This window comes from Cherax quadricarinatus, chromosome 99 (genome assembly GCF_038502225.1).
Source record: "Cherax quadricarinatus isolate ZL_2023a chromosome 99, ASM3850222v1, whole genome shotgun sequence".
Classification (NCBI taxonomy): Eukaryota; Metazoa; Arthropoda; class Malacostraca; order Decapoda; family Parastacidae; genus Cherax; species Cherax quadricarinatus.
Genome location: NC_091390.1, coordinates 6,267,041 through 6,290,027, shown reverse-complemented (window position 1 = coordinate 6,290,027; position 22,987 = coordinate 6,267,041). Strand labels below are relative to the sequence as shown.

At 45.0% G+C, this 22,987-nt stretch overlaps 1 protein-coding gene across 1 annotated transcript in view; it reads left to right on the top strand.

The window, feature by feature from the left end:
* The window catches only part of LOC128704770 (uncharacterized), a 60,457-nt gene that overhangs the window by 2,052 nt on the left and 35,418 nt on the right, over nt 1–22,987 (top strand). Inside the window, exon 2 of the mRNA XM_070105418.1 lies at nt 5,540–5,663. Coding sequence (XP_069961519.1) covers nt 5,546–5,663 — 118 coding nt within the window. The 5' untranslated portion in view covers nt 5,540–5,545. The remainder of the gene's footprint in view (nt 1–5,539; nt 5,664–22,987) is intronic.

Sequence of the window (22,987 nt, the reverse complement as noted above, 5' to 3'; positions counted from 1 at the left end):
GAGAAACTATTAAATCCTGGTGAGGATATGGAAGCAGTAATATCGTGTATTGGGCAGGGAGGTATAACATCATGTAGGAGTGAGGGAGAGCCAGCTGATAGGTTAGGGGAAGTTCGTGAAGCAGTGCGTAGAATGAAACGGGGTAAAGCAAATAGGATTGATAGGATAATGACAGAAATGTTAAAAGCAAGTGTGGATATAGTTTTGGAATGATTGATTCTTTTATTTAATAAATGTATGGAAGAAGGTAAGGTACCTAGGGAATGACAGAGAGAATGCATAGTTCCTTTATATAAATTCAAAGGGGACAAAAGAGGGTGTAAATAATAAAGGGAAACAAGCTTCTTGTGTATACCTGGTAAAGTGTATGTTAGAGTTATTACTGAAAGAATTAAGAGTAAGACAGAGAGCAGGATAGCAGATGAACAAGGAGGCTTCAGGAAAGGTAGAGGGTGTGTAGACCAAGTGTTTACAGTGAAACATACAGGTGAACAGTATTTATATAAGGGTAACGAGGATTTCGTTGTATATAGATTTGGAAAAGGCATATGATAGGGTGGATAGGACTGCAATGTGACAGATGACACAAATATATGGAATAGGAGGTAGGTTACTGAAAGTGGTTAAGAGTTTTTATGAGGATAGTGAGGCTCAGGTCAGAGTATGTAGGCGAGAGGGAGATTATTCCCCAGTAAAAGTAGGCCTTAATTACCTAGTTCAGCTATCAAAACTTTGGGGGCCCAGTCCCTGGACTCATTATGTACCTCTGTAATATGTAAATACCTTTGTAACTTGTCATGATTGTGACCAGATCTACCTGGAGTTCATTACCTTTGTAACTTGTTCAGCTATCAAAACTTTCGGGTCCAGTCCCTGGACCCATTATGTACCTCTGCAATTTTTTGACTACCGCCCACAGGATGGGTATGGGGTGCATAATAAACATATTAAACTAAATTTAGACAGGGATGTGTGATGTCACCATGGTTGTTCAATATATTTATAGATGGGGTTGTGGGAGAAGTGAATGCTAGGGTCTTGGCAAGAGGTGTGGAGTTAAAAGATAAAGAATCAAACACAAAGTGGGAGTTGTCACAGTTGCTCTTTGAAGAATTGAGACACTTATGCAGCACATGAGAATCTTTATTGAAGAAACGTTTCGCCACACAGTGGCTTCATCAGTCCAATACAAAGTAGAGATGGGTAAGGAGAGGAGGAGTTTGAGGTAATCAGTCCCTCAACCTGGAATCGATGTGTCCAGTCCATCACTCTTGTAGGAAGTGCAGCACAGGGCCAGAGAGGTGGCTTATATACTGCGGTGAGATGAGTTGAAGCAGGAGGAGGCGGGATCACAGTGGGACCTGCCACTAGTGTAAGTAGCAGGAGGAGGCGGGATCACAGTGGGACCTGCCACTAGTGTAAGTAGCAGGAGGAGGCGGGATCACAGTGGGACCTGCCACTAGTGTAAGTAGCAGGAGGAGGCGGGATCACAGTGGGACCTGCCACTAGTGTAAGTAGCAGGAGGAGGCGGGATCACAGTGGGACCTGCCACTAGTGTAAGTAGCAGGAGGAGGCGGGATCACAGTGGGACCTGCCACTAGTGTAAGTAGCAGGAGGAGGCGGGATCACAGTGGGACCTGCCACTAGTGTAAGTAGCAGGAGGAGGCGGGATCACAGTGGGACCTGCCACTAGTGTAAGTAGCAGGAGGAGGCGGGATCACAGTGGGACCTGCCACTAGTGTAAGTAGCAGGAGGAGGCGGGATCACAGTGGGACCTGCCACTAGTGTAAGTAGGTCGTCTGACTGCAGTATATAAGCCACCTCTCTGGCCCTGTGCTGCACTTCCTACAAGAGTGATGGACTGAACACATCGATTCCAGGTTGAGGGACTGATTACCTCAAACTCCTCCTCTCCTTACCCATCTCTACTTTGTATTGGACTGATGAAACCACTGTGTGGCGAAACGTTTCTTCAATAAAGATTCTCATGTGTTGCATAAGTGTCTCAATTCTTCAACTTGTCGGTTTTCTAAACCATTCATCACACAGTTGCTCTTTGCTGATGACACTGTGCTTTTGGGAGATTCTGAAGAGAAGTTAAAGAGGTTGGTGGATGAGTTTGGTAGGGAATGCAAAAGAAGGAAATTAAAAGTGAATATATGAAAGAGCAAGGTGATCAGGATAACAAAACAAAAACAAAATAGGTAATGAAAGACAGGATATCAGATTGGAGAGAGGGAGTCTGGAGGAAGAGAATGTATTCAGATATTTGGGAGTGGACTTGTCAGCAGATTGGTCTTTGAAAAACGAGGTGAATCATAGAGTTGATGAGGGAGGGGAAAGGGTGAGTGGTGCACTGAAGAGTGTGTAGACAACGTTATCCATGGAAACAAAGAGGGGAATGGTATAAACCTTGGTAATAAATACCGACAATTTGGTTTAGAAAGACACGTAAGCAAACACTATAACATATTTATTAGAAAACGTTTCGGTCCTGGAACCTTGATCACTTCTAACATACAGAGGTAGAAAGACATTATATATATAGGCAGAGAGTGAGGTGTGACGCACGTGACCTGAGGAATGTCATAAGAACATAAGAATGGAGGAACACTGTAGAAGGCCTACTGGCCCATGCGAGGCAAGTCCTTATCATAGGCAGAGGTTGTTTTGATAAGGACCTGCCTCGCATGGGCCAGTAGGCCTTCTACAGTGTTCCTCCATTCTTATGTTCTTATGACATTCCTCAGGTCACGTGCGTCACACCTCACTCTCCGCCTATATATATAATGTCTTTCTACCTCTGTATGTTAGAAGTGATCAAGGTCCCAGGACCGAAACGTTTTCTAATAAATATGTTATAGTGTTTGCTTACGTGTCTTTCTAAACCAAAGAGGGGAATATATGAGAGTACAGTGTTACCAACGCTCCTTTATGGGTGTGAAGCATGGGTTGTGATTGTGATGAATGGTTTGAAAAACCGACAAGTTGAAGATTGAGACACTTATGCAGCATATGGGAATCTTTATTCAGGAAACGTTTCGCCACACAGTGGCTTCATCAGTCCAATACAAAGAGGAAGGCGTAAGGAGAGGAGGAGTATGAGGTAATCAGTCCCTCAGCCTGGAGTCGATGTGTTCAGTCCATCAATCTTGTAGATTGTTGCAACAAGGAGATTGCTGGAAGTAGCGGAGATGTCGTGTCTAAAGTCTTTGTGTGGTGTTAATACAATGCAGAGAATCTATAGTTTGGAGATTAGGAGGCGTTGGATTTCTAAAAATATTATCGAGAGGGCAGATGAAGGATGGTCTGGACATTTTAAGATGATGGAGCAAAATAGAGTGACTTTGAGGGCGTATAAATCTGTGGTGGAATGAATATGGGGCAGAGTTTGTCCTTGAAAAGGCTGGAGGGAGGGACTAAGGAGGTTTTGTGTGCGAGTGGCTTGAACTTCCAGCAGGAGTGCGTGAGCGTGTTAGATAGGAACAGTACAGATGAATGGTTTCATAACTTGACGTGCTGTTGGAGTGTGAACAAGATAACATTTATGAAGGGATTCAGGTTAACTGGTTAGCCGGACTTGAGTCCTGGAGGTGGTAAGTACAGTGCCTGCACTCTGAAAGACGGATGCTCTTATCTTGAATTTTTTTTTTACCTGTAGTATCTGGAGTTTCTGGAGAGAGTTCCGGGAGTCAACGCCCCCGCGGCCCGGTCTGTGACCAGGCCTCCTTAGGTCAGTGTCCCAGGATGCGACCCACACCAGTCGACTAACACCCAGGTACCCATTTTACTGATGGGGAACATAGACAACAGGTGGAAAGAAACACGTCCAATGTTTCTACTCTGGCTGGGAATCGAACCCAGGCCCTCAACGTGTGAAGCCAGAGCGTTAACCACCAGGCCACCAGAGCCTGTATAGGCACGCCTCTGGTAAGACAGTGATGGAATGAATGATGACGAAAGTGTTTCTTCTTTTTCGGGTTACCCTACCTTGGTGGGAGACGGCTGATGTGTAATATATATAATATATTAATGCAATCAAGGAACGAGTTAGAATCATTAACAAAACGATAACTAGCCGATGAAGAAACCCAAATGTTGGACAAGTTTAAGTCATGTTCCCATGAACATTCAGGTGTTCATTTACTGAACACAGACAAAAATGTACGTCCATGTTCAACAAAGGCATTCCCAGTATTACGATTGACCTTAGAATTAGTAATATATTAGGCCTGAATATAGGAGATGTTTAATATCTAATATACTCATGGAAAATCGTAATAAGGATTTGTATGATGTGGTGATGAAAAGTCTGGTTTAAAAGTTGTTTTTAATGTAAAGTAATTTAGGTGATATTCTATATAGTATTTTAGAATGGCACCTTCACTTATAAAGAAATAACACTTAACAGACTTATAACTTATATATCGTTTACAATTACATTTTCCGACTGAATGGGAATTTACATATGAATTTAATAAAGTTACATGGTCACTCAAACCAGCGACGATCCAAGCTTAATTGAAGTTTGTCTAAACACTGAAGAGATGTTACTTGGTAAGAGTTTTACAAATCTACTTACATGTGACTAAGAGAATAATATTATACTGCTGAATAACTTCTCAAAGTCAACGAGTAAGTAGAGAGGACCTTCTCAAGACTGAGAGAAGTGTTGTCCTGCTTATTCAACCCCACTCACACCTGACGTCAACCCCACTCACACCTGACGTCAACCCCACTCACACCTGACGTCAACCCCACTCACACCTGACGTCAACCCCACTCACACCTGACGTCAACCCCACTCACACCTGACGTCAACCCCACTCACACCTGACGTCAACCCCACTTACACCTGACGTCAACCCCACTCACACCTGACGTCAACCCCACTTACACCTGACGTCAACCCCACTCACACCTGACGTCAACCCCACTCACACCTGACGTCAACCCCACTCACACCTGACGTCAACCCCACTCACACCTGACGTCAACCCCACTCACACCTGACGTCAACCCCACTCACACCTGACGTCAACCCCACTCACACCTGACGTCAACCCCACTCACACCTGACGTCAACCCCACTCACACCTGACGTCAACCCCACTCACACCTGACGTCAACCCCACTCACACCTGACGTCAACCCCACTCACACCTGACGTCAACCCCACTCACACCTGACGTCAACCCCACTCACACCTGACGTCAACCCCACTCACACCTGACGTCAACCCCACTCACACCTGACGTCAACCCCACTCACACCTGACGTCAACCCCACTCACACCTGACGTCAGCTCGTCAGGTGTTACCAGAATAAATATATACACAATGAAAATGGGAAAGAAGAAAATGAATATCTAATATAAAGCTGATTACTCTCGTTTTAGCATTTAACGATGGTAATCGTAATATAATATTAGAAAGATAAACAAATATGAAAGACATATACATCATAATTGCACATCTGCGTAACATCAGTACAATTATTTAATTTAATACAGTGAGATTTGTGTTATCCACCTTTGCAGGTGAGAATGTACGTGGAGGTGGCGAGTATGTTTATGTTGGTGACTGCCGCCATGTGTGCTGCTGACGGAGCACCAAGGGACAAGAGATATATTTTCTTCAATACACACGCACCCATCACCTTGGGTAAGTACTTGTGATCCTCAGCCACCCATCACCTTGGGTAAGTACTTGTGATCCTCAGCCACCCATCACCTTGGGTATGCATCGCTCTTGGGCCATGTAGACCCCCTTGCCTGACACTCCTCAGTAACCTGACAGCAGTGGTATGAGGAGGTGTTGTTGTGTCTGTTGACACCACTGGAAAATTACTGGTGTTAAGATGGCGGTTTGTCATCGCAGACGCATTAATACTATTGGTATTGAACTGCTTCGAGGTGCGATTACACCTAGTTCAGCTCAGATACTCTTACCCAAGATAATCAGGGAGACATATGGCATTCAAGACGGTGAATTGTATGGGGTAGCGTTGAATGGAGCGCATAGAATATTTGTGAAACTGCTTGCTGCGACAGTTTATGAATCGGTGGTTACGCGCTTTCAAGATGTGTGTTTTGACGTTACGCCTGCTGTGCGTGTGAGACTGGTGGACGTGTCTCGATATTATACCTGGATAAAGTTGCGGAATGTCCCCTTTGAGGCGAACGAAGCTGACATCAGAAACGTCTTTGAGAAATATGGGACCGTGCATTCTGCCCAGCAGGGTAAGTGGTTGATGGGTGCCTACGAAGGTATGCCAGAAGGTACTTTCAGCCTTAAAATGACGTTGCGGCAACCCATACCATCATACGTGTATCTTCAAGATTTTAGGACACAGGTAATGGTTTTATATCCTGGACAACGGCGTACGTGTCGCATTTGTGGAGAGTATGACCACATAGCGGCGGCATGCGAGAAGAACAGACGCGTGACCAAAGCTGTGCAAGAAGAGGTAGCCCCGGTCACATGTGGTGAAGGTGAGCATCGATCATCAGAGGAAGGGCGTGGTCGTTTGTGGAGTGAGATGGTGGAACAGGCTTTTCGAAATGAGAGTGAGTCCTCCCCTCAGCTCCCTGCACCTGAGTCGTTGCCAATACCATCTGCTGGATTGGTACCCCGAAATGACGTGTTAAATATAGGGGAGGAATTGGACGAAGTTTTAAAGACCTTGTCACCACCTGTGGTGGAAGCTCCGTCTACGAATGACGTAGCTGGAGACTTTTTGAGTCCAGATTGTAAACAATATGAGACTCAGCGGAATGACGACGAGACTGAGACATCGGGGGACTTCATACCTCACTGTAAAGTGGATGTTGAGGTACACCGTGAGGCTTCCTCAGACCTTGACATGGAGGATAAGAAAGTTACGAGGAAACGAGCAGCTACATCAGATTCAGATGACATACTGACGCCAGCACAGAGGACTGGGAAGAAAACTGAGAGGATGGGAGAAGGAAGGGATGGAGAGGGGGGGGCGTCATGTGGGACGCCATCGCAAGAAGGGAGGCGAATGGGAAGGTACTGTAAAGAAAATCCATAGAAATAACAATTCAAGTGGTGAAAAACGAGAGGAGAAGAGGCAAGGGTGGAAAATATAACAGGCCTTAGGTGTATGACTGCTAATGTTAACGGTTTATGTACTAGACTAAAGAGAGATTGGTTAAACAATTTTCTTAGCAAACATAGAGTTGATGTTATGTTCCTTCAAGAACACAATTTCAAAGAGGGGGAAGTGTTGGAGGTTGCAGGTTATAAAGTACTGACCCTGCCAACTATCCATTTGAAAGGTGGTGTGGGTCTTTTAATAAAAGAGACGAGCCCGTTTGTATTGCAGAGATGTGAGGGGGGGTGGGGGAGGGTGTTGCAGAGATGTGAGGGGGGTGGGGGAGAGATGTGAGGGGGGTGGGGGAAGGTGTTGCAGAGATGTGAGGGGGGTGGGGGGAGGGTGTTGCAGAGATGTGAGGGGGTGGGGGGAGGGTGTTGCAGAGATGTGAGGGGGGTGGGGGGAGGGTGTTGCAGAGATGTGAGGGGGGTGGGGGGAGGGTGTTGCATAGATGTGAGGGGGGTGGGGGGAGGGTGTTGCTTGGATGGGAAAGCGTGTATCTTTAGTAAGTGTGTATGCCCCTGCAGAGAATAGCACGAAGGTACGAAAGGATTTTGTGTGTGAGGACCTTGTTTATTTTTTGCGTGCACTTCCGGAAGTGGCGATAGTGGGGGGTGACTGGAACTGTGTCATCAGGGCGGCTGACGTCGAACCCAAAGGGGCTGGGCATATGTCTGCACCTCTCAGAGATTTGTTGAGGGATGTTAAGTTATGTGATGTGTTTGGGGGAGGGGTGTGGGAAACGGAACATACTTTTATCAGAAGGGGATATGCTGCAAGGTTGGACAGAGTGTATATTTCTCAAGGAGTAGTTGCAAAGTCTTTTAATACGGTCGAGACGGTCTTGTCAGATCATAGGGCAGTAGTAGTGGAGGTAGGGTGGGAGGGGATGGCGGAAATTTATCAGCCTTATTGGAAATTAAATATTAGTGTGTTAAGTGATGATGAAGGTTTAGAGGGTTTTTCTATGCTGTGGAAAGAGCTTTCACGGGAAGATCAGGAGGTAGAAGACATTGTAACGTGGTGGGACTCGGTAGCAAAAGGATAAAATCCTTTTACGTGAGGGAGAGTAAACGTATAAATACTCTAAAATATGGACTAGTGAATTATTTAGAGGATCGATTAAGAGGTTGTTATGGGCAGGGAAAGGTTGGTGGTGTTTACCCCATGGACGAGATTGTAGACATAAAAGAGAGCTTGCGAACGTTGCATAATGAGCGGTTTCAAGCGGTGCGGGTGCAAGCAGGATTAGAAGAAGTTTTGTGGGGAGACAAGCCATCTGCGTGTGTGTTGCGGCAGCAAAAGCAAAAGCAGGCGCTGATGGCAATCCCGAGCTTGGAGGTACATGAGACGATGGGAATCCATAGAGCAGGTCAAGTGATAAGAAACACGAAAGCTATGAGTGCATATGCGGATATGTGGTATAAAAAATACTGGACTAGTAGTGATGTGGATGAAGTGGAATTAAATAGGGTGTGCACATATGCCAAGTGCAATTTGGGTCATAGTGATAGGAAGGCTTTGGGTGGGGATATTACTGAGGAGGAAATTGAAATTGCTTTACACGGAATGAGAAAGGGCAAAGCCCCGGGTATTGATGGTTTACCGGTGGAATTTTATTTACAGCATTGGGCGTTGATTGGGAAGTTCATGGTAAGATTATTAAATTGTATGAAGGAGAAGGGTACGTTAGGGAATAAGCAGAATACAGCAATTGTGGTGCTGGTCCCGAAAGGCAAAGGGCAGCCAGACCTTGGGAAGTATAGGGCAATATCGTTGCTCTGTGCAGACTATAAGGTTTTCGCTAAAATTTTGGGTAATAGGGTGAAATGCGTGGTGGGGAGGGTTGTTTCACCATCGCAGTTTGGGTTGCCGGGCAGGTCGATGTTAGAAGGTCACGGGATTTTAAGAAGTTTTGTGGAGTCAAAGGGCAGTGGGGAGGGGGCAGCTTTACTGGCCTTAGACTGGCGAGCTGCCTATGATAGAGTGGAAAGAGGTGCACTGCAGAGTATACTTAGGAGACAGGGTTATGGTGAAGAAATAGTTGGGTGGGTAAACACGCTGTATAAGGGAGCAAAGATGAGAGTACAAATAAATGGGTGTATGGGGACGGACTTTGAGATGGGTAGAGGTTTACGACAAGGGTGCCCTATGTCACAGATCTTATTTGCGTGTTTTCAGGATCCCTTTTACAGGATGGTTGAGAGCACAGTCAATTCCCGGGGTGAGGGGGGGTAGGGGAAGGGAGATGTTGGCCGGCATTAATAGGTTATGTGGATGATACGACTGTTTTGGTGTGTGAACGGATGTCTATGAAAGTGTTGGAAGATGTTGTGCGTGTGTTTGAACGAGCCACGGGTATGAAGGTAAATAGTGAAAAGTCGATGATCATGGGGTTGGGTACCTGGAAAGGGGGTGGAATGGTGAGCTGTAACGTGGTTAACACGACTGCGATGTCATTAAAGATTTGTGGTATTATTTATAGAGACGATTTGGATGTGGCGCGGGAGGAAAATTCAGTAAGGACGTTGGAAAAGGTCATTGGTCGTCTGGGTGTTTTGAGGCCCCAACATCTCACTCTGGCCCAACGTGTGATCGTTGTTAACGTTTTATTGTATAGTAAGGTGTGGCACGTTGCGGCTGTATTCCCAATTACAGGGACAGCGATCAATGGAATATTGAGACGAGTATTTACCTTTTTGTGGGGATCGAGGTGTGATTGGTTAAAACGTGAGGTTGTTATGTTACCTGTCCGTCGAGGAGGTTTGGGATTGTTGGACTTAAAGCGTAGGGTAAAATGTGTTTTTCTAAAGTGGGAGGTTTGGCGTGTGGGTGTGATGGCGGGAAATATGGAACAGGTATATATGAGGTTGAAAAAGTGGTATGGGGGAATGGAATTGAGGGAATGTGAGATTGTACTACGGGCTTTGTTGATGGTAAGGGAACGGAAAAACATTCGCATAAGGGTTTTAAGTAGGTTACTGGGGGGTACGTGCGCAGCTCCAGTAGAAGGTTTGTTCCCCATGTACTCGTGGGAAAATATTTGGCTCAGATTTAGTAAGCTGAAATTACGGCCTAGGGTGCGTGAAGTCATGTTCCGTTTTTTACATGGTATATTGCCGTCAGGGGCAATACTACGATCCAGAAGAGTCGTGGAAGGTGGCGGGTGTGGGTTTTGTGGAGGAGAAGACACGGCTTTTCATGTTGTCTATTTTTGCGAAGGTTTAGAAGATGTCAGAGGTTGGTTAGGTAGGGTGGTACAGAGGGTGGGGGGGAGAGGGGTGCATGTCCTGCGTGCGTTAAGTCTCGACATCGGTGGATTAGACCAGGAAGTTAGACGAGCTTTAGATTACATTACCGTGGATTACATTTATATTTCTTGGGTAATGAGAGGGAAAGGGGTAAGTGAGGTGCGAAGGCGTGTCCTTGCAATAACGTTTTATCGTACAATGTGGAAGAATAGGGAATTGTATGGGATGAGATGGGATAAGGGTTTTTCGGACGGTTATAAAAGGCTAACTATTGAAAGCCTTGTGAATTTGTGAATAATATACGGGCACACCGTGTAAGTTTCCGTGTAGGTCAGTGGACAATAGCTGGCTCGTCTCTTGGGGGGGGAGGTGTGAGTTGCGTGAATATGAGATTGGTCATGGATGTATTCTAGTTGTTATGGATGTGTGTTTGTTGATTCTGGAGTTAGGGCTACTTACTATATCTTTTGTGTACAAAATGACAGTGGCGCCTTTACAGTATTTGTTATGTTTTTGAAGCTTTCCTTTTGTGTAAAGACTCGTTTTTTCTTGAGTCACAAGTTTTCTAAAGTATTTTGTTTTTGATTGTGTTTTATAGGTCAAGATATTTGGGTTTACAAACCTGCATATATATATATATATATATATATATAGATATATATATATATATATATATATATATATATATATATATATATATATATATATATATATATATATATATATGCATGTTTTATCCCTTCCCTGTTACTGTTCAATCTAGTCTGTGAGTCACCAAAGTATTAAAGGGATATAACACGTGTACATTACCCTGAGTCGTCCAAATTTATCTTATAAATATTTCGTAATGTTGTGATTTTTGTTTGTGATTCAATCGTAGTTCATAGGTATCAAGATTGAACACATATAGAATGGATGGAAATTGCTGACGATTAACATGATCGTCAATTTATATAATATTTATTATGTTGATGAATTTGTCTTAGAGTAAATCATTGAATTTGTGTCTAAGTTGGAATTTCTATAAACAATTGTATATTTTGTATGCAAATTACATAAACTATTGTTTAATCATCAATGTAACATGTTTGTATGATGTGCATGTAGGTTATAATGGGTTAAGTGGGGTTTCCACCAGTGTTATATTTGTTGCGCAAACAGTTATATCTTTTGGTATTGTGTGTGTTTAGTGAAACGTACGTATGCGTTTTATGGTGTGTTTGTCGTATATATCTATTTGTATTAGTTACAAAGATTTTTTTTTGTGGTATTTATGGTGTGAATCTTGTTGTACTCTATAGAATATGTATGGTGATGCTATTTAATTTTTAAGCAGCCTTGTATTTATGATGTTTTAAATAAAATACACAAAAAATTCTTGGGCACGACCTTGGGCACGACCTACTTCAACATTGAACAAATGTTACACGACCTATGACTTCTGCACCTCTCCTGCCAACGGTTTATAAGCTCCTTCTCAGCACGTATGCCGTATTCTATTCAAGATTGATGGACTGACCACATCGACTCAAGGTTGAGGGACTGATTACCTCATTCTCCTCCTGTTCTTCAAGATTCTCCTTTGTATGGACTGATGAAGCCACTGTGTGGCGAAACGTTTCCTCAATAAAGATACCCAAGAGTTGCACATGTGTCTAATTTATCATCATATTTATATCATATTTATATACGTAACTATCTATGTATATTGTATGAACTGTTTTAAATAAAATATAAAAAAACCCAGGTTAGCCAACCAGATCACCATAAAACCCAGGCTAGCCAACCAGATCACCATAAAACCCAGGCTAGCCAACTAGATCACCATAAAACCCAGGCTAGCCAACCAGATCACCATAAAACCCAGGCTAGCCAACCAGATCACCATAAAACCCAGGTTAGCCAACCAGATCACCATAAAACCCAGGCTAGCCAACCAGATCACCATAAAACCCAGGCTAGCCAACTAGATCACCATAAAACCCAGGCTAGCCAACCAGATCACCATATAACCTAGGCTAGCCAACCAGATCACCATAAAACCCAGGCTAGCCAACCAGATCACCATAAAACCCAGGCTAGCCAACTAGATCACCATAAAACCCAGGCTAGCCAACCAGATCACCATAAAACCCAGGCTAGCCAACTAGATCACCATAAAACCCAGGCTAGCCAACCAGATCACCATAAAACCCAGGCTAGCCAACCAGATCACCATAAAACCCAGGCTAGCCAACTAGATCACCATAAAACCCAGGCTAGCCAACTAGATCACCATAAAACCCAGGCTAGCCAACTAGATCACCATAAAACCCAGGCTAGCCAACCAGATCACCATAAAACCCAGGCTAGCCAACCAGATCACCATATAACCTAGGCTAGCCAACTAGATCACCATAAAACCCAGGCTAGCCAACCAGATCACCATATAACCTAGGCTAGCCAACCAGATCACTATAAAACCCAGGCTAGGCAACTAGATCACCATAAAACCCAGGCTAGCCAACTAGATCACCATAAAACCCAGGCTAGCCAACCAGATCACCATAAAACCCAGGTTAGCCAACCAGATCACCATAAAACCCAGGCTAGCCAACTAGATCACCATAAAACCCAGGCTAGCCAACCAGATCACCATATAACCTAGGCTAGCCAACCAGATCACCATATAACCTAGGCTAGCCAACCAGATCACCATATAACCTAGGCTAGCCAACCAGATCACCATATAACCTAGGCTAGCCAACCAGATCACTATAAAACCCAGGCTAGGCAACTAGATCACCATAAAACCCAGGTTAGCCAACCAGATCACCATAAAACCCAGGCTAGGCAACTAGATCACCATAAAACCCAGGCTAGGCAACTAGATCACCATAAAACCCAGGCTAGCCAACCAGATCACCATAAAACCCAGGTTAGCCAACCAGATCACCATAAAACCCAGGCTAGCCAACCAGATCACCATAAAACCCAGGCTAGCCAACCAGATCACCATAAAACCCAGGCTAGCCAACCATAGCACCATAAAACCCAGGCTAGGCAACCATAGCACCATAAAACCCAGGCTAGGCAACCATAGCACCATAAAACCCAGGCTAGCCAACTAGATCACCATAAAACCCAGGCTAGGCAACCAGATCACCATAAAACCCAGGCTAGCCAACCAGATCACCATAAAACCCAGGCTAGCCAACCAGATCACCATAAAACCCAGGCTAGGCAAATAATCACCATAAAACCCAGGCTAGTCAACCAGATCACCATAAAACCCAGGCTAGTCAACCAGATCACCATAAAACCCAGGCTAGGCAACTAGATCACCATAAAACCCAGGCTAGTCAACCAGATCACCATAAAACCCAGGTTAGCCAACCAGATCACCATAAAACCCAGGCTAGGCAACTAATCACCATAAAACCCAGGCTAGTCAACTAGATCACCATAAAACCCAGGCTAGTCAACTAGATCACCATAAAACCCAGGCTAGTCAACCAGATCACCATAAAACCCAGGCTAGTCAACCAGATCACCATAAAACCCACGCTAGTCAACCAGATCACCATTAAACCCAGGCTAGTCAACCAGATCACCATAAAACCCAGGCTAGCCAACCAGATCACCATAAAATTCAGGCTAGTCAACCAGATCACCATAAAACCCAGGCTAGGCAACTAGATCACCATAAAACCCAGGCTAGGCAACTAGATCACCATAAAACCCAGGCTAGCCAACCAGATCACCATAAAATTCAGGCTAGGCAACCAGATCACCATAAAACCCACGCTAGTCAACCAGATCACCATTAAACCCAAGCTAGTCAACCAGATCACCATAGAACCCAGGCTAGCCAACCAAATTACCATAAAACTGTAGACAGCCTGTACTATCTGCACACACAGTCTATGCTGTCTGCTAGCTTAGTTCATATTTTGCGGCACTCAGGTGCTGCCCTCTAGGCCTGCCCAGGTCAGTGGGACGCTGGTCCCACTCGCTCTCACTGACTCAGCGGCCTAGACTCAGACACAGGGTGACTCCTATCTCCTCGCGGCAATGGCCCTCCCGGGCCATGGGGACTTAACACACGGCATGGGCACCCCAGATACCACAGTTAAAAGTAGTGTCCTAGAACCACTTATCATTGAACCCCGCTTTCAGCTTACCAAATAATCTGTGGGAAGCGGTGGTCGCAGCAGTTGTGTTTGCCCAGAGAGAGGAAGGAATGAAGTTGTGTACTTCATCACCCTACACAACAAGCATCCATCTCTCAACGAGTTATACTGATGTCGTGTCTGCATGTTTGAGCATCCAGACACAGGTACAAGCAGGATCTAGCCAAAATCTGTCGAATTTCTTCGAGAATTGTAAGTGGCGTCCCAGTGACCCCACGCTACAGCGTCCCACGCTGTTTCTCAAGTCACGTGTTCAGCGTCACTTGTATGTTCTGCTGTTGTTCAGCTCAGCACAGCTATTTCAGCAAGCCAGAGGTGAGTTTTGTGGTGATTTCTGCATTCAGTGTGCGTGTCTCCATGTACGTGGGAGAGGAAGCAGCCGGGTTCATCACCTCACCCACGCTCACCCTACTCACACCTCACCTGCCTACTACATTCCTCCACTATGTGTTGTTAGGTAAGACACATAGGCAACAGTTAGACAACTTTATTCCGAAACGTTTCGCCTACACAGTAGGCTTCTTCAGTCGAATACAGAAAGTAGGCAGGAACAGTAGAGATGTGAAGACGATGTAATCAGTCCATCACCCTTGTAGTCGTAGAATTTGAGGTTGTCAGTCCCTCGGCCTGGAGAAGTTCAGTTCCATAGTCAGGAACTATCTGAAGATCGGAATAAAGTTGTCTAACTGTTGCATATGTGTCTTACCTAACAACCTGTCGGTATTGTATACCATTTTGATGTTCACCTCCACTATGTGCTCACTCCCTCTGCTCTGTTTTCTGCTGTTTTCCATGTGAATTCATTGCCAAAGCTGTTTATCCGAGTGCCTGAGGCCACTCGAAGCTACATGGATCAGCATGCCACGTAGATCATGATGCCACGTGGATCCCGACACCACGAGGGGTGTGGACGAAGCCACGTGAGTTAGTGAGCCAGATGTCCCAGGCCTCATGCTGTGGTCTGCTGCCTTCATCACATTGACGTCACCGACGCTGCTGCCCGACTTCATGACATCATGATGTCTGCCTGATGTCACCTCGAGACATCTGCTGATGTCACCTCGAGATGTCTGCTGATGTCACAGTGCTGCTGGCATCACCTTGCGACGTCATGCCTAACATCATATGATGTCACATCGAGTGTTTCAGTAATTATGTCAGTTGTGCAAGAAAGGTATAAAATACCGACAATATGAAAGTTAAGACACATGTGCAACATCTGGAAATCTTTATTGTAGACGTTTCGCCATCCAGTGGCTTTATCAATACAGATTCAAGGACATAATAGGAAGACAGTAGAACTGTATACAAAAGATGAGGTAATCAGTCCCTCAGCCTTGGAGTTAGTGTTCACAGCATCGTGGTGGAGGAGAATCTGGAGCAAAGGCAAGCAAGCAAGCAAGTGCAGGTAAGATCCCAATGGGATGAGCGGGGAAGACGGGACAGACGAAGAACAGTGCTGGAGAGGAGTGTTCTTAGTCGTAGAAATAGAGCCAGGGCTTAACCCAGCAGCGAAGGCGATTGTGGGACAGACTTGGAGAAAAAACGGGAAGAGAGCAAGCTGTGTATGGAACTGAACTTCTCCAGGCTGAGGGACCGACAACCCCAAATTCCACGACCTCAAGGGCGATGGACCGACCACACCGCCCCCACACCTCCACTGCTCCCGCCCACCTTCTGTACTGAAGAAGCCTACTGTGTAGGCGAAACGCCCCGGAACAAAGTCGCCCATCTGTTGCCTATATGTCTCACCCACCAGTCTCGTGGTAGGTGAGGTCTTTGAGTCTCGAGAGCTGGAAGTTTCCAGGTCGCAGGAGAGGACATCAGACATGTGGGAGGTTATTTTAGTAGTTGAGGAGGCAGGTTTGCACTGGAGCCATTTGCAAACTTCTTGAAGCTGCTCCTGGAGAGGTGGTATAGCGTTGTCTTGTTGGAAAAAGTGAAACGAAGAGGCTTGATGAACTCAACAACTTGCGTGAGTGTGAAGTGAAGAGGTGATTCGCAGGCATACTTGACTGTTCCATCACCGAGGCGTTTGTATAGTTCAGAGCAGGTCATGGTGTCAGCGTTCGAGGGAGAGGTGTAGAAAGTAAGGTTTTCCCAAGAGGGTGTGCTGGAGTCGTCGCTATCTGCTTCGTCGGGGGACTCGTCAGGAAATTCTTGTTCAATTGTTTCTACAGTGATTGTGTCAAGAGGAGGCTGGGAGTCTAGAGTATTTGCGGTCTGGCTGGTTGTTGGTGGTTGTTGAGAGGTGGCAGTGGTCACTGGGCGTGGTTCAGGAGTGTTTTTTGGGGCAGAGTTAGGATTTGGGCCTGAAGTTGATGTGAAGTTAGCGATGTTTGGGATAATCTTGAGGAAGTCCTGTGATGTTGGCGAGTCAGGAAAGTTGAATGACGGCATGTTAAGACGGAATAGTTCGTTAATTGTAGTGTTGAATGTGCCTGGGTTTGCTGCATTTGCAAGGTGTGCATACATCATGCAGTACAACACCTTAGAGGGAGCAGCGTCAGGGAGTGCAGAAAGGGAATTGCTGGATAGAGATGACTGCTGTGTGGCTTGTAGAATTCTGGTGGTGTCCGACTGGAGTTTTGAAATGGCGGTATATGTCGGCGATTTGGGACTATTCTTTTTGGTTTCTTCTTTAATTTTTTTCGACATTACTTCTTTTCGTAGTGGGCATTTAGCTGCAAGGGTATGATGAGTACCCTTGCAGTTAAGACATGTTGGAGTGGCATTGGTGGTGGTGCAGGCTTTGAAGTTATGACCTTTTCCACAGGTAGAACAGAACTTTTTGTCTTTAATGGGACAGTCCTTTGTTGAATGTTGATAATAGTAACAGTTCCAACAGGGAGAGACATGGGCAAAACGTTCAGGTTCAATGTGGCGTGGATGTATGTGGTAATATGAGATAGCTAGTCCATTAGCGAGTGCTTGGGTAGCCATATCTATGTTTGAAAAGGTGATTTTGATCATAGATGAGACATTGGGAATTCGTGTGATGGTGTCTACAGAGGCCCAGGTATTTTGATCTTCGATAGAGGTCTTCAGTTCATCCGTTGGAATAGATGTGATTATCTTATCCAATTGTTTAACAAAAACTGAACGTTTCGCCAGCAAGGAGGGAGACGGTGATATGATGAATTGACGGTCCCGTAATGTGTTCATTGCAGTGTCGTCCATAAGTTTAGCTGCTTCATTGTCGTCGGTGCAGACGACAATAAAGGAATCCTTGAGTGAGTGGATCGCTGTGAATTTGAGATGTAGGCAGGTCCTCATAGCGGCAGCAAGTAATAGTTTAGTGGAATCATTTATAACACCACTGGCTGGTTTGATTTTAACACGATGTGCGAACATTGTCGAACAGGTAGAGGTTACCCTCCCCAACGGGAATCGTAGGGAAGAAGACTGGCGGTTATATAGGCGTCAGTGGACAGGGACGGGCAGCAGACGAGGGCAAAGTCACTGGTAGGCGGGATTTCCCAGTGGAAGTAGGTCCTTCCCAAAGAGATGGGTTAGTTGCAGCAGCCGTGAAGAAGGTCTTGTAGATGTCCTCTGAACCAAGATTCCATGATGTTGCAGTGTCTGACAAGTTGTGCAAGAAAGGTATAAAATACCGACAATATGACAATATAGTTCTACTGTCTTCTTATTATGTCCTTGAATCTGTATTGATAAAGCCACTGGATGGCGAAACGTCTACAATAAAGATTTCCAGATGTTGCACATGTGTCTTAACTTTCATATCGGTATTTTATACCTTTCTTGCACAACTTGTCAGACACTGCAACATCATGGAATCTTGGTTCAGAGGACATCTACAAGACCTTCTTCACGGCTGCTGCAACTAACCCATCTCTTTGGGAAGGACCTACTTCCACTGGGGAATCCCGCCTACCAGTGAATTTGCCCTCGTCTGCTGCCCGTCCCTATCCAGTGACGCCTATATAACCGCCAGTCTTCTTGCCTTTGCTCCAGATTCTCCTCCACCACGATGCTGTGAACACTAACTCCAAGGCTGAGGGACTGATTACCTCATCTTTTGTATATAGTTCTACTGTCTTCTTATTATGTCCTAGAATCTGTATTGATAAAGCCACTGGATGGCGAAACGTCTACAATAAAGATTTCCAGATGTTGCACATGTGTCTTAACTTTCAATTATGTCAGTATTGTCGAGAAAATTGAGAGAAGATATATGTCGTGTGTTAATTAATTCCTCTCATTCAGTGTTCTCACTTGTTAGTGTATGGCTTAGTGTCAATTTTGTGCACAGAAAAGCATCATTTGCTAGTTTAAGCTATGTTGTACCGCATGTACCGCGAATGTGTGTGCAATTTTCTGTGTCCTGTGTGGTCTTGAGCCCAGCTGTGTGTCGACCACAAGTCTGCGTCCAGACCCCTGTGTAGCACCTTGTGTTGTCACCCGGTTTGACCAGCATGTTTGACTGCTGGTATTAGTCAGACCTGAGCGTATGAGCCCCTTGTACAGAAAGCTCTTATGCTCGTCGCTCATAGATGTTCTGCAGAATTGTACCTGCTACAATTCCCGTCAAGATTTGTTTCACTTCACCTCCAGACCATCAGGCTTTCCTACTTGCTGACATTCTCGGCAACACTGGATATGATTCTTCACATCGTGCCTTAATTTTGGCCAATAGAATTCTTTTGTGATTCTATATAATGTTTTAGTAATTCCTAGGTGACCTCCTAATGATGTATTATGAGCTTAATTCGATATATGAGGTCTAAACTTTGTTGGAACCACTAACCTGTCTGACAGTTGCCTGCCATCTATCTCCTTACCAGTCTCAGTGCAGATCAAATAGTCGATTTAAAGTTTATATTTGACCGGGTGATCTGAAAAGGATTTACCCATGGCTGCCTTAAAAGCAAAATTCAAAGAAGGGTCCTTTCGTTGTTCCTCCTGGAAGGACAGTCCCTCGGGCATGGAAACAGATATCTGGCAATCCTGCAACCCTGGAATAGGAAGGCTTGATCTGGGTCTGTTCACTAAATTTATGAGGCTCCGGTCAGCTTTCCTCATAAAACAAATTGGCTATTCCGAGATCAGAGCCGTCAAAGGATAGGTCAACATTCTCGCCAGACAGCCCTTGGATGTTGCCCGAGTTATGGCCAACACCAGAGAAGAATTAATCATTATGGATTCAGGTCATACACTAGCAGTGGTAATGTTATTACCCAGTAATAACATGGCATCTTTCATAGGAAATCCTTCGGATACACCTACAGTCAAATATCCAGTGTAATATTTGCAATGTACATAGATTCTAAGCAAGGGGACAGAAAAAATAACTCCTCCGAAGACTTCAAGCAAAACAGAGGATTGTAATGAAATGTGTTCATTACAATCCTCCCTCTTTTATAATCAAGCAATATGCTACAGTATCTAATGGTTCTGACTTCAGTTGTTTTTGAGTCTTTCTGAAGGGAAATACGACTCTGACAGTAATAAGGAGCCATCCCTTTCTCTACTTCTTTTAGGAACATGTTACTAATGGTTGGGGTTTACTCGATCAGTTTGGGCAGATGTGACCTACTTTATTGCATAGAAAGCAGATGACAGGCTTGACCTTAGCTCCCTGCTGATGTTGCAACTGGTGTTGCTCTGGCTGGTGTTGCTCTGGCTGGTGTTGCTCTGGCTGGTGTTGCTCTGGCTTGTGTTGCTCTGGCTGGTGTTGCTCTGGCTGGTGTTGCTCTGGCTGGTGTTGCTCTGGCTGGTGTTGCTCTGGCTGGTGTTGCTCTGGCTGGTGTTGTCGAGTTGTACCATGTTGAGTGGTTTGTCGCTCACCAGGTGGACCATAAGTTGAGTAGCGTGGCACACCAGGTGACTTAGTTGGCTGATGTAGATGTTCTCCCTCCGGCTGGCACTTCATCCTCCAATGTTGACGATCTCTGCTCATGTCAGGCTGTTTCGAAGGTATGAGCCAACCTGGCTGCCTCCAATGCAGTGGTTAACACACGATCCTGCAGAAAGACTAACCTCTGATCCCACAGACTCCAGCAGGTTGTCGACTAGGACGAGCTGCACGAGATCATCGAAGGTAGCAACACCACTTGCTTTATACCAGCTGGTAAAAGCTTTGGTCTGTTGTCGCACGAAATCCACCAGGGATTGACCAAGCTGTCGTCTGCCTAACTTGAATGACTTCCTATACTTAGCGGGGATGTATTGGTATGCTCCAAGAACTGTGGTCTTCACGTCATTTAACACTGATGTAAACTCCTGTGCCTTACCAAACAATGCTGTGTGAACCAACGATGCCCAATGCTGTTCCGGCCACCTCAAGGCTCGAGCCTGATTTTCGAAACTTTCGAATAATTGTTCTGGTTCTGCCTCATTGAAGCGGGGAACAAGCTGTACTGCTTTCTGTAAACTAAAGTCATTTACAACTTGAGAAAACTGCTCTCTTTCTTTTTCCCTATCAAATTCTTCCTTGGCATAGGCCCTCTGTTCCCTAGCCTGTTAAAGATTGATTTTCACCAACTCAAGTGTCAAAGCCGATTCGCCTTCAGACAACCCTGTCGCATGAGACTGACGATTTTTCTCAGTTGATGTATCATTTTCGTCCAGCAAGAACATCGGGTTTTTATTCCTGGCTCCCGTAGAGGGAGGAGTTTGATGTGCCATCTCCTCTTCACGAAGTTTAATACTTATAAGAGTACAAAGCTGCGCAGCTGTGAGAGTGCGTTCATAATCAATGCCAATGGAATGAGCAATTTGCCAACAACACTGTAGAGAAAATTTAGACAAGTTTAATAGTGTATTCAGACACTAGACATCTGACTCGTCTAGGCGGCATACCCCAGTGTAACACACTATTCTCAATACATGCTTAGCTATGCACAGTACGACCGCAGAATACTCGTACCCCAACGTAACACGTTACTTGCAATAAACTCTTAGCTATGCACAGTATGACTGCAGAATATGCACATACAATTGCGAGGCTGATGCACAATAGCAAAGCAGACTGCAAAATACACAACAGCAAGATTGACCATAGCGAAGTGAGTACAATGAACAAGCTAATAGCAAGCTGTCAACGATCATACAATGCAGGCTGACCATAAAACGCAAGGCTGACACGGAAAGCTTTATAAAGAGTTGGTAAAACTAATGCAATAACAGATAGCAAGCTACACAATGTTCCTGCTCCAGCATCACCCGAGGCTCAACCTGTGATCTAAGTCCAGCTCCAGCTCTCGGACAGGCTTCCCATATTGCAACCCAGGAATTCAAAGGTATGTTATCCTGGGTGTAAAGGGAGCAAAAAGAAACACAGCAGAAAACTTTTGACTTATATTATCCTTTCACCAATTAAGAACAGAAGTATGTACACTATATACACTATGCACAACAATAGGTATTAGTGCACTCCACGGTAAGCAAGGCAGAATAGAAGCCACTAGAGAGCAGACCGTGCTTCAACCAGCTCTAGAATGGAAATGACAAGGGCAGACAAGCAGGTGGTACCCACAACACCTCTGCGATTGCCAGAACCATCTTCTCATTGGCTGAACATGGGTACTGATCGAACGACGGGGCCCCATCGTTCGACCCTAGTACTGGTTCGCTGGTTGGGGGAGATAGCCTTTCAATGAGGGTGTGTACATGTGCCGAATAAAGGTTACGTACTCTTTGCATGCCACACCATAAAACCGAGGCTAGCCAACCAGATCACCCTAAAAGCCAGGCTAGCCAACCAGATCACCATAAAACCCAGGCTAGGCAACCATATCACCATAAAACCCAGGCTAGCCAACCACATCACCATATAACCTAGGCTAGCCAACCAGATCACCATAAAACCCAGGCTAGCCAGCTATATTACCATATAACCCAGGCTAGGCAACCAGATCAATTATTGCCGATGCAGTTTGTAGCCATCTGGAAAGGCATAATTGAATCTCAACAAGATTTTACAAATGGGTGCTCACGTCGATTGAATTTACTAACTTTCTTCCCTAAGGTATTTGAGGAGGTAGATCATGGTATTGAACATGATATTGTGTATATGGACTTCAGTAAGGCTTTTGATAGATTTGCACATGAGAAGCTATTGAGGAAACTTAAGGCTCAAGGCATAAGAGAAGAAATTTTTTCCTGGGTAGAGGCGTGGTTGACAAATTGGCAGCAGAGAGTATGCATAAATGGGGAGAAATCAGAATGGGAGCAAGTCATGCTACCAGTCATACTACCAGTCATACTACCAGTCACACTACCAGTCATACTACCAGTCACACAACCAGTCATACTACCAGTCATACTACCAGTCATACTACCAGTCATACTACCAGTCATGCTACCAGTCATACTACCAGTCACACTACCAGTCACACTACCAGTCACACTACCAGTCACACTACCAGTCACACAACCAGTCATACTACCAGTCATACTACCAGTCATACTACCAGTCATACC